The sequence below is a fragment of the Nyctereutes procyonoides genome, unplaced genomic scaffold (assembly GCF_905146905.1).
Source record: "Nyctereutes procyonoides isolate TBG_1078 unplaced genomic scaffold, NYPRO_anot_genome, whole genome shotgun sequence".
In the NCBI taxonomy this organism is placed as follows: Eukaryota; Metazoa; Chordata; class Mammalia; order Carnivora; family Canidae; genus Nyctereutes; species Nyctereutes procyonoides.
The window spans coordinates 28864674-28891718 of NW_026575133.1; the positions used below are offsets into that span (position 1 = coordinate 28864674).

A 27045-nucleotide genomic window follows, 5' to 3' on the forward strand; every position below is an offset into this window, starting at 1 on the left:
CCAAAGAACCCATTCCATCACCAACAAAACCGCCTGTGGAAAACTGGCCTCGGAGGTCACCACAGTGCAGTGTCAGATGTCTCTGTGCCTTGTGCGCAGAAGTCCAAAAACAAATCCTAACCCCTTCAAATGTGGTGAAACAATGAACCTTCCACAAACGGTGTCACTAAGGCCTCGTAATGCTACCAGAAGGGGACGGGTGCTGTGACCCTGCACCTTGTGCTCGTGACACACTCGCTTCCCTCCTTGGCTTCTCGGAGCTATCTCCCTCTGAGCCCCGGACCCCGGAGCACCCTGCTGGTGCCTCTCATACAAATAGGCACACGGAGGGGCCGATGGCAAGCAGTCAGAGGTGAGCAGGGCAGGAACCCAGATGCTCATTATCTATCACCTGAGTTCCCTGAGGCACAAGGAGTAGGTGCTCCTGGGCAGCACAGAGTCATGGGCCAGGTAATTCTTTGTGCCGGGGCCGCCCTACGCATCAGAGGATGTTGAGCAGTGTCGCTGACCCTCTACCCATCAGATGCCAGTAGCACCTCCCTAGTTGTGACAACCAATCGAAAAGGTTATCATGCACTGTCCCCTGCATTAGAGGCATGAAAATATTAACACAAATTGTTGCAGCTTTTTAAAAAATATACAGTTGGTTTAATGGATTCCGTTTGCGAAGGATAAATCAATTTTTTGAAATAAAGCCCTTTTTTTTTTTTTTTAATGTTAACATTTCTCCCTCCTTCTGTCCTGCAAACCTCCTCTTGAAATCCCTAGATAGTCCCGTATTTTAAGGAAGCTGTTAGCCATGGGCACCTCCGAGGAGGACCAGCAGCACTGCCGGGGACTGCATCCCCTTGCCTATCGTCGGGAGGTGTCTGGGGGTGCAGAAGGTCAAAGGTGACCTGACTCAGAGTAAAGTTTGGAGCACTTCCAGCCAAGTTGCTGCAAGTTCCAGCCAAGTCCATACAACCTCCCCCCTTGAAGCCCTCAGTTTCCTGGTGATCCTCCAGGCAATGCCTGAGAGTCTCCAGTCTCGGCACTGAAAGGCACTTCCTACCCCAAGCCATCTCCCAGGGTCCACAATGAGCTTTCGTCCCGTGGATTCGAGTCATTCCCACTCCCCACACTGGTTATCTCCAACAAAGACCCTATATCTTGGTTAGTGCCAGCATCCCAGGATAGCTTCCTTGCTAACTGGTCACTGAGTGTTGGCTGTAGCAGTGAGGGAGGGGACAAGACCCCAGCGCCGAGGAGGTGGCTTTCTGAGCCGTCCCTGGTAGGGCACTCGTGGCAGCAGCGCTACCCTCTGTGCAGCGTCTCCGGGCCGCGGGATTTACAGGCAGTTCTTGAACTTCCCTCACACAGCTCACATCCGGCAGCTGTGTGTGTTCTCAAACCATAAAGAACGAGGCGCAAGGAGGTCAAGCAAACTGCCGATGGGTGTGCAGCCAGTTGGGACAGAGCTAAGAATAACCGAGACCCCTGACATTCGGGGCCGCACTAAGCCTCCGAGGCTGTGCTTCTTCTAAATGGCCCGAAATCCCCTAATGGCCCCGTTAGGCCTTCGCACTTGGACGAGGCTTTCAGAAGCCACAGGATTTAGTCCTTCACACGCCTGACAAAGCCTAAGGCTTGCGGATAAGCGTGGGGCTTTCTGCAGCAATGGGAAGCCAGGCTCAGCCCTACTGCAGGTGGCCTGGCCCCCCTGGTTTGGGGGACGCGGGAAGGGCTGCCCTGCCAGGCCGAGCACTTGGCGTGGCCGGCCAAGGAGGGGGCAGGCGGAGAGTAGCACCTGACTTGGCCGGAGTGGGCTTGTCCAGAAGGCCCTCAGTGGAACCCAAGGCCCCTGCCCCGGTTGTGCTGGCCTCTGCGGGGGTGCTGGGGGTGCCGCCCGGATGCTCTGAAATGCACCCTGCTGCTTTCCAGGGAAGGTCCCGAGGGAGCCACATCCTCGAGCAGCTGGGGAGGCGGAGGCCCGGCCTCTTCCCTGGCCCCTCTGTAGCCTCAGAGGTGGGGGAGAGCTGCTCCTCTAAGATCCAGCGCAGCTCTCCAGAACTGCCTGCTGTGTGTGGCAGGACCACTCCTGACAGACCCGTTACTGGAATGTCTAAGTTGCCATCTCCGGGTGGTGGGTGGTTTTTTTTTTTTCCACATCTGTATTTTCTATCGTGAATATACATCAGTTGTGCAAGATAAAAACGTAGGCCTGAGATACTGACCGATTGGTCTCAGGATGTGAGCGGTCACTTTCATGAAACCCACTTTTCCTTAATACCTGTCTTTGAGTTTCTTTTTTTTTCTTTTTTCTTTTTTTTTTTTTTTGAGTTTCTTTTGAACGTGAAGCAAGGCTAACGGAGAACCCCTGGAGCCTTTGCAGAACTCTGTTTTCTCAGAGGGAGCTCGCCCTCATTTTGACGTCTAGAAGTCACCCCGAATCTCCTGTTTTATTTTCTTTGCCAAATGCCAGGGCGGCTGGCGCCGCTGGCCAAGGGACACTGTTGTGTCTCATGTGACCGTCCGGCCCACAGGCAGAGCATGGCGTGCCACGTGCCGCGCACAGAGAGGGCCCCGCGTGACTCCTCCGGGGAGGACTGTCCCGCACGAGCACCTGCCTCGCAGAGAGTGACTGTCCCGCCCCATCAGGGCAGAAACGTTCAACCTGCAAATATCCTTCTCCTGACAAGTGCCCTGTGTGTGTTCCCTTTGCAGAACATGTGGATCGAGAGAACCATATACACAACCGCGTACAAATTACCTGGAATTTTAAGGTGGTTCGAGGTCAAATCTGTTTTCATGGTAAGGATACCCCCCAGAAGGCATCGTGCTTTCCCCTCCGTTCATTACAGGGCTCGGCTCGCACTCTGCCACCCCAGGTCAGATGGGACTTAACCCATCATCACCCCGCGTGGTCCTTGGGGCATCGACTCCCCTGGCCCACGAATATTGTGCTGGAAGTGCTGTGTAATCACAACCAGCTCTAGCTGACAAGAAAACCAGAATTAAGATCTCCTTTCTTCTTACAAAATATTTAAATCTAGTCATCGCTGTGCTGTTTTGACAGTTCTTTCTGTTAACTAAATGAAAAGTTTAAGACAAGTTCCAATTTACATACACTTTTTAAGATCTTTCTTCCTGATGCTTTTATTGCCATTTACATGACAAACAACTTGATTAATAGTACTTGCTCATTTCAAGTAAAAATAGCTTGAGAATATACCCCTCACTGGCACTTTTTAAAGAAATAATGACTCGCATCTCATCAGCTAAACTTTGCTTTGCCTCCGTGGTGAGCTACGGGACAGTTTCATCTACATGAACCGGAGCCCGGCGGCAGATTCTCACTGAATATATGGAAGTATCAGGGAGTGGCAATTGCCCGTATAAAGAGATATGATTGGAATATGTATGTTGATGTGGAGTCGCAATGCCTTTTGTGTTCAGCCAGCGGGATCTTCTCCAGAGCGGTGGTGCCTCCCATTTCCAATGAGTCCCCTTGGAAACTTCTGACTTGGTTCCAGAACCTGGCTGGAACCTCTTCCCCAGCCCAGTTTCCACTCTTGTCCGTCATCCATGCCCATCTGAGCTCGGGGCACATCCCCCGTACCCCCATCCCAGGTGCCCCCTCCTCCTCTTCCTCTGAAGCCCTGGATCTCCGTGCCTGTTCCCACCTGGGGCACTTGCATTTTCTGCTCTAGGAGCGCCCGCTCCGAGCCCCCCTAGCACCCAGGCGGGAGCAGTGGATGGAGAGGCCTCAGAAGGTACATGGCAGGTGGCAGAAACGCAAGCCTTTGCTGGCACCATCCGGGGCTGGCGATGAGGATGGAGTGGGGGGGACTTCGCATAAACAGCACTAATCTTCCTAATGAGCCCCTGCCCGAAGCCCTCAGTAAGCCGGGATTTCGAGAGCCAGCCAGATCGCGAGAGGAAGGAGCTTAACAGCTCAGAGGTAGAGAGGGGTGAGCCCTGACTTCAGTGAAGACGTGCTTCTGCTTCCCGTTTTTAAGGAACTAAGAAGCTGGAAGCTGAATAATCCCGGAGCACATCACCGAGAGCCGCTCTGGACCCCCCTCCGCCCCTGCCTTGTGGGTGCCTCCCGGGCCAGGCCGCCGTGGGGCGCCCAAGGGGTGCAGCTAGCCCTGCGGTTGGATTAAAAGGAAAACTATTCTTTCTTGAGGCAAACGGGATCAGAAGCAGGGAGTTAGCAGACAGTCAGGGCGGAGTACGTCCCCGGAGTGGGGATTTGGCGAAGGTGTGAGGTGTGTGCCTGGGGTGCTGCAGGCCAGGACCTGACCCCGCCGGGGCCCGGGTGAGAGCAGCAGCCCTGCGGTACGTGCTCAGGGGTGAGCGCAGCCGGGGCAGCGGGGTGGCCAGCACGGGCCCGGCCGCCCCTCTGTGTGTGAGCACCTGTCAGCTCCCAGGCAGCACAGATTATGTGGAGCAGAAGCAGCTGGCTTCCTCCACAGTGGCTCTGAGGCCCGGCCAGGCCCTTCCTCCACGGTGACTCCAAGCATCGCTCTAGAATCTGGGACCAGCCACGAGCAGAGTTGTCTGTTCTGAAGTCCCTGCCCCCACCCCCTGCTCCCCTCTGCCTGGGCAGACAACACCCAGGGGCTATGGGGTGGAGAGGGGAAAGCAGGCTGCTCTGCTTCCATCACTTGCTGCAGACACGGTGGGGTTCCCAGGCACCCATCCCACCTCCTTGGGGGGGAACCAAAACTATCATGTGTTGAGATCACCCTGGATGTGGGTCTGTGGCCCAGCTGAGCATCTGTTAGAGTGAGGCCTGGTGGGAAGGGGTCGCTCTTGTTGCGGCCATGTCTCCCTGGTCCTTAGGGCTGAGCCAGAGAGGCGTGCTTGGCTGGGCCTTGCTGGGAGCTGCGGGGTCCCCAGAGAAAGGAGGACATTTGCAAGATGGGCAGTGGTCCCTGCGTCCTGCACGGAAGGTCCCACTGACCAGTGGCAGGTGTTCAAATGGAGCCTGTGAGGTGCTATTGGAAGTGGTGACATGTTCCCACCAGGTTTGGGGAGCTCTTCCTTCATAAGTGAGTATGTGGCCTAATGTGGAGACCAGGGTGGGGCCCTCCGCCCCTTCCCCAACCAAACAGGTGCAGGAGGCTCATAGAGTGTCTAGGCCTCCTGCCTCAGGGGGCAGTGCTAGACTGCTCAAAATTCCTTAAAATCCTACCCATTTTAAAAGAACCAGACCACATGTGGTTGCGTGCACACATATACACACACACCCCTCGCAGAGCCAGACAGCCTTGTATCAGCCCTTGGAATTTGCATGTGAGGGCCACACCTGGAAATGCACAATGATATTAAACACCCAGTTGTTCTTGTTTGGGTGATGAGGGACACCCCCAGAAAACCCCTTGGGAAGAAAGGTGTCCAGAGGAATAGGAAGCCTGGCCCCCTTGAGAATGCTTCCCCTTGGCAAGGTCCCACAGGCCAGAGAATCAGCAGAAGATGGTGGATGTAGCCACTGGCCTGAAGTCACGTCTTCTCCTTGCCCTGCAGGTGGAGATCAGCCCCCTGGAGAATGCCATCGAGACCATGCAGCTGACCAACGACAAGATGAACAGCATGGTGCAGCAGCACCTGGACGACCCCAGCCTCCCCATCAACCCCCTCTCCATGCTCCTCAATGGCATCGTGGACCCCGCCGTGATGGGAGGCTTTGCAAATTATGAAAAGGTACATGACGTGCTGGCGGCACAGCCCTGTCTCCGGACACCTATCTCCAAGCCCAGAACCCACCGTGGGCTCACTGACCCATCTCAGCTGTGACCAGGCCAGGCCTGGGAGCTCCTAGAGGCGCCGGCTACAGGAGCCCGACCCCAGGCAGGGCTCCCTGGGCATGGTCCCCGCAGGTGGGGGGGCTACCCTCTAGAGCTGCCCTCGGGTGGCTTTCAGGAGTCCTTGGATCAATAAAAGCCAAGAGATACCATTTTAGTGAAAGACAAAAGGATCAGAACGTTTGGGATCGGCAGGCATGGCGGGTACAGGGGAGACGCTCGTCTCCTCAGAAGATGTCTCAGTAGAAAGGAGCAGAAGTTGAAGGGCGTGGGGTGTGGGCACGCCCAGGGGTCTGTAGGACAGCTGGCTCTCCATTTCGGTTACCAGGTTTGGAACGTGGCCACGGCCACTCCTCCCTTAGCGTCTGTGGCAGTTTCCCGATGTAACGATGGCAGAGTGGAGGCCATTCACAGACAAGTGTGCTGACCCCTTGTGCAGACGGAGTAAAAGCTGAGGCAGATAGCAGGCCCAGGGCAGGGTGCCGGGTGCGAGTCAGGGCCCTGTGAGCCGCTGGGGAGCTGCTGCCAGCAGACTGAGCAGTCAGGGTCAGCTGTGGCTCTGCTGGATTCCAAGGACAGGGGTGCCACCCCCAACGCCCCTCCTGGCTGCCCGTTGGCTCCGTTTGTTGTGTTTGATCTAACCAGACCTTTTGCTCTCAGTGCTGGGGAGGGTCCATCCCCCGGGGGTGGGTCTGTTTCGTATATGGCTCCATCCCCAGGGTCTGGTGCATGGTCGGTGCACAAAATCACGTGCTGGGTAAGCAGTGTCCTGAGTGGCTCTCCCTGTCTCCACCAGGCCTTCTTTACAGAGCGGTACCTGCAGGAGCACCCAGAGGCCCACGAAAAGATTGAGAAGCTCAAGGACCTAATCGCGTGGCAGGTAAGCGTGGGATGGCAGCCCTGCAGGGCTGGAGCCGGGAGGCTAGACCCACACCCACTGGGCCGGCTCTGCACACATGCCAGCCCGCACGGAAGCCTGGGACATGAGCCAGAGGGCATGTAGCCATGTTTGCCCCCAGATAAACCCACCCACCAGCGCCGTGATTCATTCAGCTCCTAGGCTGCGGTCCTGAATTTGAACACACAGAAAGTCCTCCCTTGCCAACGGGCCTGGTCCATCTCTGCTGGAAGATCTCTGTCTGGTGTTGACAGGACAAGATATCAGAGGCAAGCTCAGAACTTGGATGTCCCCAAGAGCTCAGCTCCAGCCCGTCCCAGGAAAGGCGCTCACGCCAACGCCATCTGTGTGGGAGGCGTGGGTGGGCCACTGCAGAGCACCCACCCCTCCCGTTCTCCCCGGTGGTGGCCAGGGTTGGGAAGTCCACACTGGAGTTTCCCAGCGGTAATCCTGTATATGATTGTGCCCCTGAGGCCTCTGAGTCTTACCTTAGAGGGGCCTGGTGTTAGAAGGACATGGTCCAGGGGGTGTCTTGGGTCCAGTTGGAAGTGACCTGTTCACACATCTGCGCCTCCGAGCCTTCGTGAGCCTGGTGGAGGAGGGGACATCCAGACCCAGTTCTCTGGAGCTCTGGCCCCACTTGCTCTGTACTTAGGACATCTCACTTCTTCAGGTTTTGTTTTCTCGTGTGGGAGGTGAGGAGGGCGCTGTCTGATGTAATCCCCACACAGCAGGCTGAGTGCAGAGAGCTGAGGGAGGTCGAGGCCGGGGTCGCCCTGTGCGGGCTGGCAACGCTGAGTACCCCAGGCCACTCTGCTGAGCTGGGGGTCCCAGGCTGCCACTTGGGGCCCTGATGCAGGTGAGGAGACATCTCCGTGGGCACTTGGACCCTGGCCTTCCCAGAGCCTCACTTCAGGGGCTTCTGCGTCACCAGCACATTGACCATTGTGACCTCTTGGGGTGGGGAGGGGCCAAACTTTGGTTTCAAGCAAACTTATAATATATATATATATTTCATAGTAATGAAACATGTATAACAAAATGTAACACCTTAACCAATGTGGGGTACGGTTCCGTGGCCTTAAGGACATTCACATTGCTGTGCCACCAGCCCCTCCATCCATCTCCAGAAATTTCCCATCTTGCTGGAAATCTCTGCGCAAACTCTCCGCTGGAATCCACCGTCCACTGTCTGTCTCTATGATCATGATTGTTCTTGGTACTTCACGTTATGTGGAGTTGTATGGTCTTTGTCCCGGAGTGACCGATTTATTTCACTGAGTGTAATGCCTTCCGGGCTCATCCGTGTTGTTAGCCTGAGTCAGAATCCCCCTTTCCTTTTTGGGCTAAGTAATATTCCATTGCGTGGGTGGACCGCATTGTGGTTGTCCGGTGATCCATCAGTGGACACGTGGGTGACTTCAACTTTTCAGCTGTCGTGAATAATGTAGCTGTGAACACGGATGCACACAGATGTCTTTGCTTCTCTGCTTTCAGTTCTTTTGGGTACATACCCACAAGTGGGATTCCCGGATCCAGTGCTAATTTTGTTTGTGGTCTTTTAATTCACATCCGCCACATCCTAGTCAACACTGGTCATTTTCTGGTTTTGTTTTGGTTTGTTTTCTTTCTTACAGTAGCCATCCTCACGGGCGTGACTGTGCCACAAATCTGTAGACATTGGTTTGCATTAGGATTATTCTGTGGTAAGAAATCCTGGGAGGGACGCCTGGGTGGCTCGGTGGTTGAGCACCTGCCTTTGGCTCAGGTCATGATCCCGTCCGGGATCGAGTCCCGCATCAGGCTCCCTGCATGGAGCCGGCGTCTCCCTCTGCCTCTGTCTCTGCCTCTGTCTCTCTGTCTCTCTTGAATAAATAAATAAAATCTTTAAGAAAGAAAGAAACAAACAAACAAACCCTGGGAGCTGGCGCCAGGGACCTCATTGGCCAGGGATCGTTCTCTGCATGGAATATAAGTTTTGTGTAGACAGTCTCCCTCTGTTTCCAAAAACCAGAGAGTTTAAAAGTCCTAGTGATTCCATTTTAGATGTAGAAACCAAAGAGTACAGAATTCAAGACTCCATTGAAGGCTATAAAATCATTGCCACACAAAAACTAGTTTGGTCTGCAAAAGTTGTATTGATTTTTTTTTTCTTGTAAGCTTTTACAGCAAATTGGATTTTAAGAGTTTCAAGTCCTACAGAGGAAAATAATTTGTTCCCCAGAGAGAACTTTATGTCAGCACTATGTCATCACCCCTAATAACTATATTAAAGGATGAATTTTAAAGCAGCTCACAGGAAAGCTGAAAGAATCCATTTTCTAGCAACTTCATTAAATCAAAGAGTGATGAAAAATACATATTCAAAACATTACCTGTGATTTCACTTTCATTTGCAAATGTTTGGAAACCCATATTTTAGTATCAGTGATTGAGTCCTACGGTCATTAAAATTAAGGAGTTTGGGGTTATCAGGATGTTGTCTTATGTTTTCGTTTGTTAGTTTGTTTGGTTTGGGTTTTTTTCTGGAAACTCCATCAGGACAGAGTGAGGTTTTCTCTTGGGAATCCCAAGGGCTCGTTGGCAGAGTTTCCATCAGTGATGTGCAGTAAGCATAGCCTGGTGCTGAAATCGTTTGCGAAGGCGGGTTAAGTTCTAGGCAGCTCTTCACTCTGCTCTTGGCACCCCCAAACCAGGGGGGTGCGGACCTGCCCCTCCCAGCTGGGAGCCAGTGGTGCAGGCGACATGGGGCCTCTTCTGGGTTTACAGCTGACACCAAGTCAGAGGAGCCCCAGCGCCTTCCTCAAAGGCCGAGCTCTGTCCTTGCCCAAATGGCAGCTGTCTTGTGGAGCAGCACTGCCAACGTCCAAAGATGAATCTGTACAGACTCCCACTAAACCGCTGTGTTGTGTACCTATTTCTCTTTTGAAATGCACAAAGATAAAAGATCAGACCCACTCATCATCGCCAGCTGATGACAGGCGTGGCCATTGTCACCGGGGTTGGTGCTCCTAGAGCACTGAGCAGTGCTTCCAAATGTTCTGTGCTGCTGGCAGGCCATGAATTTGTGCAGGGGCCACAGAGTAGGAGACTTCACATAAGGCACCGCTGCTTAGAAGGGCGTCTTTCGAGAGCAGGCTGCGTGCTCACCTTGAACAACTCAAGGTGTGACTTTGGGAATGTCTCTTCCCTCTCCCTCGCCCCTCTCTGGGCTCTGGGAAACTTTTAAGAAATGCAGATTCCTGAGATCTACCCCAGCGCCAATCAGGGCTCCCGGGGTGGGTTTGAGGAACCTGCCTGGGAGTTTCTGATGCCCATCCAGGTTGGAACCCGCTGAACTATGGGGTCCCCAGAGATCACTTCAGGCCTCATTCCATGGCTGGTGTTTGTATATTAAGCACCCAATGTGTTGGAGTGTTGGCACAGAGCATCTGGCTGTGCGTAGCTGTGGTCACCCCTACTCATAGAACAGAGGCAAGATCCCTTCCTAGAAAAAGGTTGCATCTGACAACGTCAGGCACCTGTTGAAGTGGTCAGTTCTCATACCCCAGAAATCTCACCTGCCAGCTTTCAGTTCACGCAGTACCAGGGACCCAAACCAAATGGTCTTAACTTTAGTCCAGCAAGTGGCGTCTTTGATGTCGGAGAATCTGGCCAATTAAGGCTTTTAATCAAGCCAACAAAAACTGCAGAGACATCTAGACTGCATACTGTATATTTGAAGAAGGTCCATTCTACAAGGAAATGCTTGCAGGATCTCAAGTGGCTCTGTTTTAACCTTGAGGCAGCATCCCCATCCTCGCCTTCACACTAGATAGAGAGCGTCCCACCAAAAACTGCCCCCAGCCTGCCTGTGCCGTGCCCCAAAGCAGAACTCAGGAAGCAAAAGGATTAGAGTGAGCGTTTTCTACTGTTGTACCCGACCATGCTGCGGCCAGCTCTGGGGAAGCTGCCATCTGCAAGAGTAATTCATATGAAATATTAAAACATCTCAGCCATCGTGAAATCTCACCTGCACACTGTCCTTTTGGCGGTGACCACCCGGAAGGGGATACTCAGGTGTAGGCCCAACTGTCAGCAAAACAAGCTTTGTGCCCAGCAGCCCAAGGGCAGGCTGGGTGGGCTGTGACATGGGAACACTCACTCCTTCCCTCTTTCCCTGGAGACCACAAGAGGCAACAGCTGCATGCTATAAATGGCAACCAAATACATTCTATGCATTGATTCATCTTGATAAGATTTCTTGAATTTGTTCACATGAAATTCAATTGTGTACTTATTATCCTTCTCCCTAATAAATCTGCTCATTGAGGTTGGTGTTCTGTTGTATTAGGGAAATCTGTTTTTAATCAGTATTTTGATTTAATTATAAATTATTAAGAGGAAGCCTCTTAGCTTGATTGCATTGAAGAATGTCTAACTCCTGGTCCGAGCGTTGCGGGAGAGCAGAAGCTGGAGAAAGAAAGCCCTCCTAGACCACCCCACCCGCCCAACCTCTTCCCAGAGCAGTGCTCGAGGGTCTCTGGGGCTGGAGAATGAAAATGTCTCCCTGCGACGCTTTTAAAGGTCAGCTACATCTCCGCGCTTGGAAGTGAAGTGTTGGCATGGATATTTTGTGACAGCAGTGTTGGCAGAGAAGTGATTATTTTTAGTTTTAAGGAAGAATAAATTTGGTTTTCCTTTCCAAATAAGAAGATCCTTCAGGACTATAGATCACAAATAATCAGATTTTTAAGCTTTAGAATAGGGCTCTCAATTGCCTATAAAGGCAATATCCTGGGCTAAAAAAACAAACAAACAAACAAACCCTTTGCACTGTGACATGACCCTTTGCTAATAGATCAAGTTACAGCTAAACCAATTCAGAACCGCAGTTCTTCCCGAATTCACGTGGAAAGCACAGATGAGTCTATTCTGGGATTGGTCGACCAATGGGAGTCAGGCAAAGTCACCGAGTGGCCATCGTGCGCTGAGCACTGCACTAAACGTGTCCAATTTAAAACACAAATGATTTTAATTTGAACATTTTGGTCTTTGGGGGTAATGTGCCTGCTGATGAGTTTGATTCACGGTTTGATTTGGAAACAAAGCCGTTGCATTTTGCGCACAGCGCCACTTTCTGCCTGGTGTGCGCTCCTCTCTCTAGACCATTAACCAGGAAATAAGGAGTGTTGACTGCTATCTTTTTCAGATTCCATTTTTGGCTGAAGGGATCAGGATTCATGGAGACAAAGTCACAGAAGCACTGAGGCCCTTTCATGAGAGAATGGAAGCCTGTTTCAAACAGCTCAAGGAAAAAGTGGAAAAGCAATATGGTGTCCGAACCATGGTAAGGGGGAAGCCTTGCAGAAGGGGAGGTGGGTGCCTTTGCGTCACACTGTCCAACTGGGACAGGCTCACAGGCAGAGTGAGTTAGATGTTATATGTGACACCTGCTAGGGAAGTGGGATTCGAAGGGCTTCGGCACCCTCAGAAGTCCATCTGCCGGTAAACCAGCAACCTCCTCCAATAATTGGAAATGTCAGGGTGAGTCAGCGTTCATGCGTTTGCTTGATCACCACACACCTTGCTCACCTGCTGTGGACAGCCTATCCTTAATCTGGTGAGGCAACAGAGAAACCGCGCAGAGGCCCGTGTGACTCAAGCTTGGCTGGCCGTAGGGGCCACCCCTACAGCCATATACCACACACAGAGGGCTAGGTGTCGCACAGGGCAACGGCACTCATGTGTCCTAAGGCAGACCTGGAGCCTAGGTCCGGTCCAAAGTCCCAGTCATTGGAGAGAGTTGCTGTGGGTTACTGAGACCTGAAAGTGTTAGCAAAGACTAACATCTTACAGCAGTGGTCATTGGTCTGGGCCAAGAAAGGTAAGCTGGAGACAATCCGGGGAGGAGTAGGGACAAAGGACTCACCCGGCAAAGGCTGGGAGGCCAGAATTCGAATCCAGGCCAGAGGCCATTGCGGACATAGCCATGCCTTGGACAGAGGAGAAATCACAAGAGGAGCCGTAAAGGTGCTCAGCCCCCAAGAGCCTGGAATGGCGGTCTGGGGCAGGAAGTTTTGCTCTGGAATAAGAGCAGAACCGGGCTTTTGTTAAGCGTTTGTGGAAGTTTCTGAGTAGGGACTGTGGGATCAAGATCATGATAAAAGAGTGGCTTCTGCTAGGTAATGACACAAAATATCTGGTGGTATGAGCCCTGCGGAGGCCTGGGAGGCTGTTCATGAGCCATGTCTTAGCAACATGGGGACGAGGCCACTGCGGTGGTGTGCAGCTCTCTCCTTAGGGTCTCCGGGAGCCTTGGTGGGTCCTGACCATGACTGTGCCTGGACTCTGGAGACGTCAGGCACAGCAGATGACTCAAGGCCCCCTCTCCCTGTTGTTCAGAGGAAAGCAATAATGTGACAAAAAGCCTTCCAAACTAGAAGCCTTCCAATCTAGAATCCCAGCCCTTGGCATGAAGAGGGTCAGGGCCCCCATGGCTTCCGTCTTCCTGCAAATGAGCAAATGAAAGGCGTGCTGTAGGAAGGTGCTCTGCTGCTCATGTCGCACAACACTTTTCTCTCCTTCCTAAAGAACCAGGTGTCCAATGTAGGGCACCATTTTGGGTTCTTTTTCGGCCCAATGCCATCTGTCTGCTGTTCCCTACAGTTCTCTGTTGCTCTTCCTGTTGAACTCACTTCTTTTTTTTTTTTCACACATTTCTCTCACTTAGCAAACACTAATTTAAGTGCTTGCCATATGCCAGGGACCTTTCCAAGTGTTTTGCAAATACGAACCTGCTTAATCCACTTACCACTGTGAAGGAGGCACTGTGGTCATCCTCATTTTACAGATGGGAAGGGGGACATGAGGTCCCACCCTCGCAGTGGCCACTGCGGCCACTGGTGGACTTCGAACCCTGATAGTCTACCTCCAAGGCTGTGCTTTTAGCCACTACACTAATTTACACGGCAAAGCTTTTGCTTCTCTTGTGCATGTGATCAGAGGCTCAGGAGGGACAGAGAGCCCCCCAGAAAGGGGCTAACTGGGTTTTCTTGCACTCCGTGCTGGCCCACCCTGCCCCCTGGCCCACTGTGCTGGGCTCCCGTTTCTCAATGTATCACTAGCAGGGTGTAAACCTGACAAAGCCAAGAGAACACAACCCCTCCGCTGTGGTCTGAAAACTCGCATGTGGGGAGCTGCTCCAGGGGGCCAGGCTTGAGGAGCAGGGTGCCTTCCTGCCAGCTGCGCTGGAGGACCCTCAGGGCCAGCCAGAACCCTGGGGCCGTGCTTGGTCACTTCGGGGCCTGCAACTCACTATAGCTCAGAGTCGAGTGGCCAGAATTTCGAAGTGCACGGGCATACGTCTCCTCCAAAGTTTTGCACCACCTTGAAGTCTGAGAAATGAACTTTGGAGATCTCAAGGTTTTTGGACTAAGTGAAAGACTTCCTCTTTTATCACTCGTATGATTTGTATTTCAAAACGACAGAAACCCATCTGGCTCACCAAGCATCCTTCGTGTTCCCTTCTCTGCTGGGATTGCATTGCTTGTGCGGGTGCTTGCTGCCGGACACGGGGAGAGGGAACACAAGGGCGGGAGGCAGGGCCGTTGCGGGGGTGGCGAGGGTGGCTTCCTCCTGAAGGACAGGTTTCCCCTGTTCTGACGCAGCCATCCTTGGCCGGGGATTAGTGGTTTCCACCACAGCCTGAGACATCACGCCCACCGCGCTGCCCGCCTCTCTGTAGGGGCAGCCAGGGCACCTAGGGGCTGGGCAGGCTTCTTGGGAGGACCATCCAGGAACAGAGGGGCATTTCCTCCCCCTGGCTGCATTCTTTCCTGGGGTTCCCTTCCCGCGTCCTCCATCCTGGGATCCTAGAGGCAGGCTCTGCAGCCCGCGTCCCTTGAGCAGAGAGACAGGCAGATGCCCCTGTCATGCTCTGAGAAATGTGGCAATAAAAAGCAGTCTGGTGTGAGCCTTTTCTGCCTTATCTACTCTGAAAACTTGCAAACATCTCAGAATACTTTGAAAAGCAATACAGTATCATCCTGTTAAAAAAAAAAATGGATTTAAAAATAAAAACCCCATAGAAGAGACATAAACCATTTTGTCAATTTTTCGGATCCAGCCAGAGCCATAGATAGAAGCAGAAGATGTGGACACCCTTGGACTTCTTAATCCACAGGCGGCTCCCCCAGACCTGGCGCCCTTCCCGCTGGCCTTGACCTTGCCTGTGCCGGGGCTCTAGGGGCCACCGCTCCCGGGCAAAAAGCTCACAGCCCAGCCCCTCCAGATGCATAGGGAGTGATGAATGCAGACCCCGGGATCCCTGAGCAAGAGGACATGAGCACCTGCTGCAGCTGCATTCAGCACCAGCCCCTGTGTCTTCACTGGCGGCACACGGGAGGCTTGTGTTCGACTTAAAGCTCCTAGAAACAATTTCCATGTTTCTCATGCAGTTACTATTCCTCTTCCTTGAAGTCCATTGAGGAGCAAGAAAACCTCGCCAGGGTCCACCCCTTCTCTGTCGTCCACGTCATCACTTTATGCATCCTCTCCCTCTGAGGCTGCTTCCCTCCCGACTCCTCCCCAGAGCCCCTTCAGCCCCCTGCTGACATGCCCAAGAAAGGCACACTGACTCCCTCCCTGCCCTCCTTGGCTGACGGCACAGCCCTCACCGGTCAGCGGATGAGAAAGCCACCAGGCATCCTTCATGCCTCGCACCCTGTGCTTCACCTCATCACCTCTGCTGTCCCGGAGGCCCCTCCTGCCTCCAAGATCTCCCTCTCCAGCCCTTCCTCCATAGCCATTCATATGGTTGTCATATCAGGATCCGTGGAACCCTGGGGTCCCCCAGAGGCTGCTCCGGAGGCTGACGTGATAGCCCCTACCTGCGGGGAGAAGTCCAGCTTCCCCGGTTCTGTGTGCTCGTGTTCAGTGGAGTGCTTCACCAGGGAGAGGACTTGGCTCACAAGGCTCACGGGAGCGGTCATGGTGCTGAGCCTCTGTGGGAGAAGCAGGGCTGACCCTGTGACCTCGGGTCCTTCCATCCCCAGCTCCATGCTGTGTTTGCGGCCTCTGAAGGATGAGGTCAGGCTCCTAACAGCATGCACACACTCTCCCCACGGGCCTGCCCACATCCCCAGGGGCCCACATCCCCATGCAGCCCTTCCCAGGGGCCAGCATGTCACCCTCTGGATTTGCCGCCCACACCTGGCATTTGTGCTACAGCATTTGGAGAACACTTCCAGAAAACTAGGAAACCTACCTGCTTCTCATCCTACCCCATAAAACACTGGTCGCCACCATTAAAATTCAGCTCTGCCCACCCCGCTCAGATCCACTCGCGTGGGGGTCAAGGGGAGGCTTTTGGGCTCAACTGTAAGACAAGGACACGACACGTGTCAGAGCCTTTGGGGTCGGACAGGGCTCACTTCTGGTAAGAGCCAAAATGAGTGTTTGCTTCAGGCCGTTATAATGACACCAGCAAGGACATGGGGAGCTACCGGCAGAGCGTGCCAAGGCCTGTGGGCTCCACCTGCGTCATCCCATTTCGTCCTCACACCAGCCTCGTGGTGGGATGATGATTCCCTGTGTGCTCCAGAGGAAGCTGAGGCACAGACAGGTTCCATATGTTATGCGAGGTCACATTGTTGGTGCCAGAGCCAAAATTCTAGTCTAGTCCTACCTGCCCCACCCCCCACCCCTGCCAGCCCTGATGCTGGGACACAGAGACATCGTTCACTCACGGTGTCCTGGTGCTCGAGCCACACCTGTCATGGCTGGGAGAAACTCAGATTGCTTCAGATGAAAGAAAAAAAAAAAAAGAAGTCCCAATTCTTCAATTTCTCAAGGCTCTGCTCAGTCAAGAAGGAATTGTAAGACAAATGGCCCAAAGCGTGCCCTGTGTGGGACCCAAGAGTGGCTTCTGTCCCTCCTCGGCCAGAGCCCTGCACCTGCCACCCCCTCCCCTTTATTCTTCCCAATCCATACATCCACCCAAGACTCAAGGTTGCCTCTTGAGGGACACCACCAGGCTTTGTGGCCACAGGTAGGATGTTCAGGGTCTTCTGAGCCTTTCCAGGAGCTGGAGTGAGGTGGTGCTTGCTCGGCCTCTCCACCTCCTTGTCCATGACCAGCTCCCTCCTCTGCCCCTGCGCACTCAACACTTGCACTGCTCACATGGAAACCATCAGGCAGGGAGTGGGACTCACAGCACCCGGGTGTCAGGTCACATTTCTTCTCTGCTAGGTGCTCAGCTGCATGTCCTTGAATGCTACGACGTCTCCATGTGCCTAGTAGATGATGGATATAGAGGCGGCACGTTCCCGACCGCAGAGATCACCTGACCCTGTGGTAGCTGCTTGTCTGCCCTGCTGCTCCCCTGCCACCCCCCACCACTGCCAGGTCCAGAAAGACAGGTGGAGGTGAAGGCCGCGGCTGTCGCAGGGGGAGATAGGAAGGCAGCACCTCCGGGTCTGGTAGGTGGGTGTCCACGTGCCCACCTCCAAGCTGCTGTGGAAGAGATGGCACGGGGTAGTGTGGGCCACAAGGCAGAGGCTGCCGGCCGTCTCATTCAGAGTGTGAAGAGGGGCTGAGTCCCACAGAGATGCCAGAGGGAAGAGCGGTGGCCGAGCGGGGTGGCAGATGAGGGGGTCAGGGCCCTGCCAGTGTCAGGAGCACTGGGACGTGGAACAGTTGGAGGCCCAGCCGAGACGCTGAGATGAGAGCTGTGCATCAGAGAGCCAGGCCTTGGCCTCCTGTCTACACGTGTCTCAGAAAGGCCGAGAGGAGCCTTCTGTAGACTTTGAGTTGCTAGATTTTGTACAGGAAACATTTCCACAAATTGGACTAATGTATGCTTCGTTTCCTCATAAAAGGCCAGTTAATGACAAGGGCCGTCTCCTTAAAAGTCTTCAGTGGCACCTTCCTTGGTGCCAAACCCAAGACCTGCCCTCCATGCCGGCAGATTCCAGTGACATGAGGCTTCAAACTAGTGGTTGGCACACTGTGGCCCACTGGCCTTTTTGTAAAACCGGTGTTATGAGAGCACAGCATCCCTGCCCTCCCCCATCTCTGTATTGTCCCTGGCTGTTTTCATGCTGCAGTGGCCAAGCTGAGCAGTGCAGATGGAGACCTTGTGGCCTTAAATACTTATTATCTGGCCGTTCACAGAAAAAGTTTACCAGCTCCTGCTTTAAGCTGTTTTTCTGTCGTCGTGAGCATGCAGATCGAGTAGTATTCCAGTGCAAAACACTTATTTAAGAAACAGGCCCACTTTTCAGATGTGGAAGTGGTGTTGGCTGTGTAACCAGCCATGGTCCCGAGCACGTCGTGTACGGGTGATTGCCCGAGGGCCAGCTTTGGTGGTGTGAGGCTGGGAGGATGTGCCTCCATCCTCCGGTTAAAGGAAGGAGCTTCTGCGGCAGCTGGTCTTGGGGCGCAGGTACACTAGCATTTTCCAGGTAATTAGAGAATGACACGAGCTCTGTTCCAGTGACTCGTGTTTGGATGATATCAAAGAGAGGATGGAAAACTCTGTCCAGAGACCATGTTTCTCCAGAATGCATCTCTAGGTCACTCGCTGACCGGGAAGAGGAGCTTGAGCAGCTCCAGCCGTGGCTTCATCTAGCTCACCGTACCAGTCACTGGCAGGGGAGCAAATCCATCTTTAATTAAGCATCAGGGGCAAATTCTTTTACTCTAGAGAAATTCAATCAGACACATCCTTGTATTTTGGTGATCTGCGTGGGTTATCCACACGCAGAGATGTGCAAAGTTCATCGAATGATCTTGCTACTCTATAGATTTTGTGGTCAGGACATTCTACGATGGCTTTGGAACAGGTTGTTGGTAAAGAAAACTGCACTTAAGATTTTTAAAAAAATGGGAAAGTTGTGATATTTTTCACAATATCAGGTAAGATTTCAAAAAGCCCTGAAATAACCATCATTTTCATCTTTAACTCTGAATAAGAATATGCACTGCTCATAAAGTGTGGAAGATTTTGGTCTAGAATCCAGGCTGCTAAGACCACTTGGCCCCAAGAGTCTGACCAATCCAGGCAGATATCTTTTGGCACAAGAGCATCAAACAAGCTTCTCTCTCTCCTTTTCTCTCCCTCCCTCCCTCTCTCTCTCTCTCTCTGTCAGCCTTCAAGTCTGGATGACAGAAGAGGCAACCGTCCCCGGTCCATGGTCCGATCCTTCACGATGCCTTCATCATCCCGGCCTCTGTCGGTGGCCTCCGTGTCATCCCTCTCATCAGACAGCACCCCTTCCAGGCCAGGCTCGGATGGGTGAGTACGACTCAGTAGCAGGGAAGGGGCTTGGAAGGTCTTGTGAGGAGCCACCCGGGCCCTGGGTTTATTTGATCCCAACTTGAGGAATTTTTTTTAAAAAATTGAAACTGTCTTTGAAACTGAAGCTCTGGGATGCCTGGGGGGCTCAGTGATTGAGTGTCTGCCTTGCACTCGGGGCATGATCTGGGGTCCTGGGATCGAGTCCCGCATCGGGCTCCCTGCAGGGAACCTGCTTCTCCCTCTGCCTGTGTCTCTGCCTCTCTCTGTGTGTCTCTCATGAATAAGTAAATAAAATCGAAAGAAAGAAAAAGAAAGAAAGAAAGAAAGAAAGAAAGAAAGAAAGAAAGAAAGAAAGAAAGAAAGAGAAAGAAAGAAAAAAGGAAGGAAGGAAAGAGAGAGAAAGAGGAAGAAAGGAAAGAAGGAAGAAAAGAGAAAGGAAGAAAGAGAAAGAAAGAAAAAGAAAGGAAGGAAGGAAGGAAAAGAAAGGAAGGAAGGAAAGAAAGAGAGAGAAAGAAAAAGAAAGAAAGAGAAAAGAAAGGAAGAAAAGAAAGAGAGAGGAAGGAAGGAATGAAAGAGAAAGAGAGAGAGAAAGGGAGAAAGAGAAAGGAAGGAAGAAAGAAAGAGAAAGAAGGAAGGAAGGAAGGAAGAAAAAGAAAGAAAGAAAAATAAAGAAAGAAGAAAGGAAAGAAAGAAAGAAAAGAAAAGAAAAGAAAAGAAAAGAAAAGAAAAGAAAAGAAAAAAAAGACACTGAAACCCTCCAAGACTTTGTAACTCTAGCACCCAGTATGACTTTCAGGATCTTGTGAGTTTTTGAGAAAAAATTATTTGGGTAAGATTTCCATCAGATTTTAAAACCTGCAGTGAGTGTTCATTCAGTTCTGGACGTTCTGGACGGAGTATAGTACGTTCCTTGCTGGCTGGGGCTCCTACTTTTCATCCCCGGCTCACTTGCATGGTGTCGCGCCCACGCAGCACTGTCTCACGCGGTCGGCTTGCCTGACGGCCAGCAGGGCCACCTTTTTTCTACAAGACCTCTTTGGAGACCCAACAGCACAAAGTGACTAAGCGGAGCAAGAAGCTAATAGACTGGTTAGTTTGGGTTGAGCTCCCACTGGATCTCTTGCTTTACCTTCGAGTGCTAAAAGGTATCAATAATTGTTTTTGTGGTTTTGAGCAGCAAATATGTAAAGTTTGCTCAAATTAAACAACAAGAACGTGTCATGCAATTTAAACAGAGAACGACCACTAATTATTTTAATGTTGAGTTTGCAGTTCTGTGTTTGTACAACCCCATTTCATTTGGTTTTCCATCCTTCGCCTTACGCAGCTCACAGCTAAGCGCCCTTTGTTGCCAATGACCGGTGGGCCCAATGGAAGATTGAAAGCTAAACCCACATTTTTTTTCCTGACAGTAACTTTTATCACTGTCTGCTGCTTATAAAGCCAAATCCATATGGAAATTCTCAATTTAGAGGTATTTAAATCATGTGTGCTTGTCACTTAGAGCAAGATTGCTAAAGAAATTTAATTCAACTTTCCCCCAAGAAAATCCCCAAGCTAGTTATGAAAAGGTTTTTACATTTCCGAGAACACAGGGGGCGAGGGTAGAAATTGATCTAGAGGTTTTAGAGAGAGGTGTGGTGTACCAGACGCGTGAACACACGCCTCCTTCTCCCAGGAGGCACTGTGTATCCTTGAACTAGAAGGCATCTTTATTAGAATCCAGATTTTTGTTCATTCTAGGGTTACCACCCTTAGCTACGTAATTAATGTGGAGAAAATGAGACTTTGGTCCCCATTGGCACAGGTTATGTGCAGAAGAAAGTTCATCTTGTTGGCAGGTGCTTCTCATAATGTGAAAAATTTTCGACGTAACCTGCCTTTCTCTTGGCTCTTGGTGTGCTCCCTAGATGTTTGCAGGTCTTCCCCTTCAGCTCAAAGATGTCCACTGCTCCTATTTGTTTTCCCCTCCGTTAATTGTCCACAAAACCTAGAATAAAATCTTGAGGATTATTTTGTTTTATTGACGACATTCTGTATGCTCTAACTTCAGTGTTGTGCTGTATTTATTTTGTAACTGGACGTTTATAAAGTTTTGCAGGCTTTTCCATACCATTATCCACGGTCGCCCCCCCTCCTAGCTCCTTCCTGCTGCAGAGGATGTTAACTCCAACCTTAGAACTGGAATCATTTCTTCTCTCTCCTGATATAATTTACTAGGATAGAAACAGGATGGACCACCCCCCCCACTGCCACCCCAGTCTTATATTAAAATACCAAACCACCATTGCATGCAGATGTGTGTGCACACTCAGCTTTGACACATGCCTTAGGAGCTAGCCCCAGATCCACTTACTCGGTAAGTGCCCAGTGGAGGCACTAACCATTAACTTGCTTTTATACCAGTGCATTGGCGTCAGTAGGCACCAGGGTGGTGATGTCTTCCTTTCGTCTTGAGACTGGGGACGTCCAGCCCACAGTGGTTCAGGGATATCAAGACTTCTCAGGAGATGGTGGAGCCAAAACCCAGGTCTTCTAGCTCAGCGCTCAGCTGAAAATTTGAGGGCATCTCCATGTACCTACGAGCTGGAATCAGCTTGCTTCTCACGGAGTCATCCAAAAGGCTTCCAAGTTGAAGCGGCGGACATATCTGTAATCTTGAGGTGGCTGTAGGAACTTGGTCAGAATCGAGATACCAGGAATCTATTTGCTTCAGCATCTGCCTGTTTCCCCTATTATATTTGTACATATTTTTGTATGAATCTCCACAAGGCAAGGGCTCCCCTTTTGAAACCTACCCCAGATACCATCCTCCCATCAGGAATCTGCGATAATCCCTTTATGTCAGGGTGTCCTGTCCACTCAGACTCCACATCTCCCCCATCCTCCTAGATGTGTTCTCTTTCTTCCCACTGTTGTCTCTATCTCTTGTCGGTTACAACTGGCTAATATGCATCTTCATCCCCCCTTGACCTCTCTTTATAAATCATTCCTTTCCTGTAAGACTGTGCAGCTCCCAGCCCACCCTTTCGTTCCTGTGAACAGGTTTACGTTTATCTGCAGGCCGTGAAGCAACTCTTCTCCTCTTAAGTCATGAGTGATTTAAAGGACCATTTCTTCTAGGTTTGCTCTGGAGCCTCTCCTGCCCAAGAAAATGCACTCCAGGTCCCAAGACAAGCTGGACAAGGATGACCCCGAGAAGGAGAAGAAGGACAAGAAGAAGGAAAAAAGGAACAGCAAACATCAAGAGATATTTGACAAGGAATTTAAACCCACCGACATTTCCCTGCAGCAGTCTGAGGCTGTGATTCTTTCAGAGACGGTAATTTCTTAGGGAACCTGCCCCACGCTGCGGTGGCTCCTGGGACCTACCTTTGCTCCATATTTAGCCAGTGGAGCTGTCAGTTGGTTTTCACTGAATTTTCTATAAAATAGTTGCTTTGAAAATCTGAGGTCCCCCTCGGCCCTTCCCTGGTATAACCCAATGCTGTAGGGCATCCAGAGGCTCAGAGCGGAGCTTCCCTTCTGGAAGGTACCTGTCTTAGCGTTCATCCTCCATCCCAAAGGGACTTGGGTGGTTCTAGGATTTCTGCAGCAATGTTGAACTTGCTTCCAACACACAACCCGACATCTCAGGAGATGAATAGGAATGCTTCTGTCGTCTGAAAACAGTACTCCCCGCATTAGAATCTGCTCAGCGGGAGTCCCAAAGCCCCTTCTGCTGGGTTCAGCCCGCAGGACGGGCATCCAGCATTGACCTTCCTGCCTCATCGGCCCCACATTGACGTCTTTGCCATGTTTCAGAAGGCCTTTCTGGGATTTAAGCTGACATGTGCTAGTTAGCTGACATGAGAAACCGCTCCCGGGGAGCCTCGGTCACTGCCCAGTCCTGGGCGTGTGAAGGGGGGGGAGCCCGTGCCACACACTGGCGGCCTGAGGCTGGGCCGAGGGGCTGCAGCTCACAGGAGCACTCAGCAGCGCTGCAGGCCGAGGGCATCTCAGAGGAGGCTCAGGCAGCTTCTAGGGTGAACTTTATTCAGAACCTGCTATTTGTGGACTGGAAACAAAATAAAAGGAGAGGCTCTCACAGGCTGTCAGCTTCAGAGGTTAAGTCGGGCTCAGAGCCACCTCCCCCTAGAAACGATGGACACTTGTCTTACGGCATCCGGGAATGTGTCCGCCCCGGGCAGGAGCCCATGACCTGTCCTGGCTGTGATTGAAGGGTTGCTTGACAAAAGGGCTCACATGGGACCACCTTTTGATAAGACATATTTATATTTCCCGGCTTGTTTATATCTTCAATTCAAAGGGTACGTTTCACCCACACTGCGTGCCATTCAGAGAGGTGGTCGCGTGTTGTTTGGCTCTCCAGAGACAGAAGGCATATTCGAGAGCCACACCATGGCCCTCAGGAAGGCAGATGCCCTGCTAAGGCCTTCAGGCACAGGAGGGTGGCCAGGGGTGTCAGAGCACAGGAAGGGGACTGGCCAGAGGCTGACCTTCATGCCTAGGTGCTGGGCCTTCAGCAATGGGAAGAAGAGGTCTCTGATGAGCCTCCCAGCATGCTCCATCCACGACTCTGGAAAGCTGGGGTGCCAGTGACCTTGCTGACACGAGCCGAGGTCGCCTTCTCTCAAGCCCAGGATAGAGAGCTCAGGTCCCAAACCCTCAGAACTGGGTGGGGAATTAACAGAAACGCGAGATATTTACCAGGTGCCAGATACTCTGCATGTCTTTCCCTATATTTTTATTGAAGCTCCATTTTAAGCTGATACAAGTTGAACCACACGGCAGAGCTGGTCACAGTGAAGTTGTGTGAAAAGAGGTCGAAGGTCGGGCCAGGCACTTGGCCATCACATGCAGGTGTGTCCCTCCCTGCCGAGGCCTTGTTTGCTTGCAATGACACTAGCAAAGATGGGCCGAGTTCACTCAAAGTGGGGCCCCCCACAGCTGGCCTGAAGCGCCTTCAGCAGGTCCACGGGCACGCACCAGGGTCAGAGCCCAGAACCCGGCCCCTGGTCCGCCTCTGATGACCCTCAGAATAACCACAGCTGCTGTGGCTCTGGGGACGGGAATCCCGACCTCTTGCTGGGCGCAGGCTTACTGCTCTCGGGGCAGCCCAGCTACCTGTCTCTCCAGATGACAGGTGTCAGCAAGGTCTGTGAGTACATGCGGACACCTGCAGTTTCCAAGGCGAGCCTCCATGGGCCTGCAACCAGCCAGGTGCCACGGGGCGGAGCAGGTGGGCAAGTCAGAGACAACTTTAGTGGAGTCAGAGCAGCAGCCCCACTCCTGGAGGCAACACCGGCACGGCTGGTGTTCCTGGGCCCACCGGGGTGGCCTTGGCTTTCTGCCCCGTGCCCGGCCCCCGCAGCTTCCACAAAGGCTATACCTCTGCTCACTCCCAAGGGGCTGGATTCAGCCTCCTGCTTGATGTGGCATCATCAACAATCTCATGACCTTCAGCTGAGACTTAGAGCCTGGGGTGGGAGCGAGGGTCCTCCAGGTGCAATTTGCTTGGCACCAGGAAAGCACCCTTCTATTCTCGAGTCATCAGAACGTGCCTCACGGGATGGGACTGTCGCCAGTCCACGTGCACATTTGCCCTGTCCCAGGCCTCCCTCACATCCTTGCCCCCAGCAACATTTGGCACACAGTGGCTCCTAGAGGCATTGCCCTCATCTCTGTCTTCATGTTCACCTGGCATTCTCCTGTGTACATGTATCTGTGGCCAGATTCCCCCTTTTTATAAGAACACCAGTCATACTGGGTCAGGGCCTCTCCCCCCTGTCCCGTGACCTCCTTTGGAGGTCAGGTATTTGCAGAAGACCGTATTTGCAGGTAAGGTCGTAGTAACAGGTACTGAGTATCGTGGGGAACACAGGTCAGCCGTGGCGACCCTAACTCTGCTCTTTCCTCCAACGTAGATAAGTCCTCTGCGGCCCCAGAGACCGAAGAGCCAGGTGATCAACGTCACTGGAAGTGAAAGACGTTTCTCTGTGTCCCCGTCACCACCATCCTCCCAGCCAACGCCGCCTCCAGTCACACCAAGGGCCAAGCTCAGCTTCAGTTTGCAGTCGAGTGAGTGGAACATTCTCCACATTGGAACTCGTGGCATTGCTCTGTGACTCCCTCCTTGACCGGAGGCTGGAAAGTTAGGCTCGCTCCTCCCCTTGTAGCTGTTTTCACAAGCACCCCGGGTACAGGGAGTCCCCTGCGCACTTGGGCAAACCAGTCTTCCCAAGTTCCCTGGGGGGACTGCATGCTCCCAGAACCTTCCTTGAGCCAGGGAAGGTATGAGAGGCACATGGACAGCCCCCGTCTTGGTATCATAGGATACAAGCCACACGAGGGTCTTGGCCTTCCTGTGTCTGGGAGGAACGTAAAGTGAAGAGGCATTTCCAGGCTGTTCTGAAGAGCTAAACACATGACTAATTTTTCTAGTTTTGCCTGACTTTTAGGGTTCCATGACTTATTACCATAAACTTGTTGGCTTAAAACAACAGAAATTTATTTCCTCTCCCTTGTGGGGGCCGGAAGTCAGAAGTCCGGATGACAGGGTTACTTCCAGAGGCTCAGAGAGAAGACTGTTCCGTGCCTCTCTCCTAGCTTCCGGTAGCTTCTAACCATCCTTGGCCTTCCTTGGCTTATAGATGTACCCCTCCAGTCTCTGCTTCCGTCTTCATGTGGCCTACTCTCCTGGGTCCTCTCTACCTCTTAAAAAGACACCAGACATTGGCTTTAGGACCCATCTTAAATCGAGGATGATTTCCTCTTGAGATCCTTAACTAATTGTATTTGTAAAACGCCTATGTTCAGGTAAGGTCACATTCCAGGGTTCTGGGTGGACATGAATTTTGGAGGGACACTACTGAACCCACAACCAGTGGTAATCAACTCTTCACCACTAAATTCAGGCCTTCCAGAGAGGGGAGGTCTTGGTGGCAGGGAGTACTGGCAGCAACAGAACAGGGAATTCCAGGAGAACCCACCTTCCATCCTCTGCCCCGGGTAGGGGCTCTGTGGACCGTTGTTCTTTGCACCTGTTGTTCTTACTGAAAAGGGGCAGGGACCATTCTGGAGACCACCATATGGGGGGTATGTGGTCAGTGCTGCCGCCATGAATGAGCCTAACTGAGGACACAGTTTCCTGGCCACTGGGTGTTACAGTTTCACATCCTTAAACTACTACCACGGAATCTTTTTCTAAAAATATTTTACCATTTTCTTTAAATAGTTAAAAACAGGCACCATTGCAGCCGGTGTGGAAAACACTTCGGTTGCATCTTAATGTTAAACCTAGGTTCACCCTAGGCCCCAGCAAGTGCGCTCCAAGCCCACGCCCCAAAGAGGTAAAAACAGGGACTTGTATGTGAGCATTCGCAGCTGCATTCTCCACGGTAACAACTGGTGGAAACAACCCAAGCGTTCCTCAGCTGATGGTTGGATAAAGGAAGCATTGCATCCAAAGAGATAGCCACACAATGGAATATTATTCAGCCACAAAGAGGAATGGAGGGAGCTGTGACACAGGCCACATCACGAATGAACCTCACACATTATGCTCAGTGAAATAAAAGACAGGTGTTCTGTGATTCTGCCTACAGGAAAGCTCTAAAACGCAAATTCGTTGAACAGGGACTAGATCGAGGTATCCGGCTGGGTGGAGGGGGATTTGTGGGCAATCTTTGCTTAATGGGGACAGACTGTGTGTTCCAGATGATAAAAGAGTCTGGGAAACCAATAGTGGCGATGGTTGCCCAACATCGTGAATGTAATCAATGCCGCTGATTTATACAACGAATTCTGGTTAAGATGGCAAACTGTGTGTTGTGTGTAGTTTACCGTGACACAAATAAGCAAGAAGTCATGAGGGCAGTCATTCTATCTCTCACAGGCCCGGACTCCCTGGCAAGCCTCCCTCAGAAACCCTCAGGTCCCCCAGGCAGCCTTTCCCCTCCCCATTCAGTGGGTCAGTGGGGAAACCTCAAAGAGACCCATCAGTAAAGATGTCAGTTTTCCTCTAATGTAAAGGAAAAACAAATTTTTCCTAAGAGTCTCCACCAGGGTTACGAAAG

The 27045-nt window shown here is 52.0% G+C and overlaps 1 protein-coding gene across 1 annotated transcript in view; it reads left to right on the top strand.

Moving 5' to 3' along the window:
• DOCK1 (dedicator of cytokinesis 1) overlaps positions 1-27045 on the top strand; it is a 498451-nt gene that overhangs the window by 466277 nt on the left and 5129 nt on the right. Inside the window, 7 exon segments of the mRNA XM_055346339.1 lie at positions 2704-2790; positions 5512-5688; positions 6586-6669; positions 11879-12016; positions 18819-18964; positions 22091-22289; positions 24895-25048. Coding sequence (XP_055202314.1) covers positions 2704-2790; positions 5512-5688; positions 6586-6669; positions 11879-12016; positions 18819-18964; positions 22091-22289; positions 24895-25048 — 985 coding nt within the window.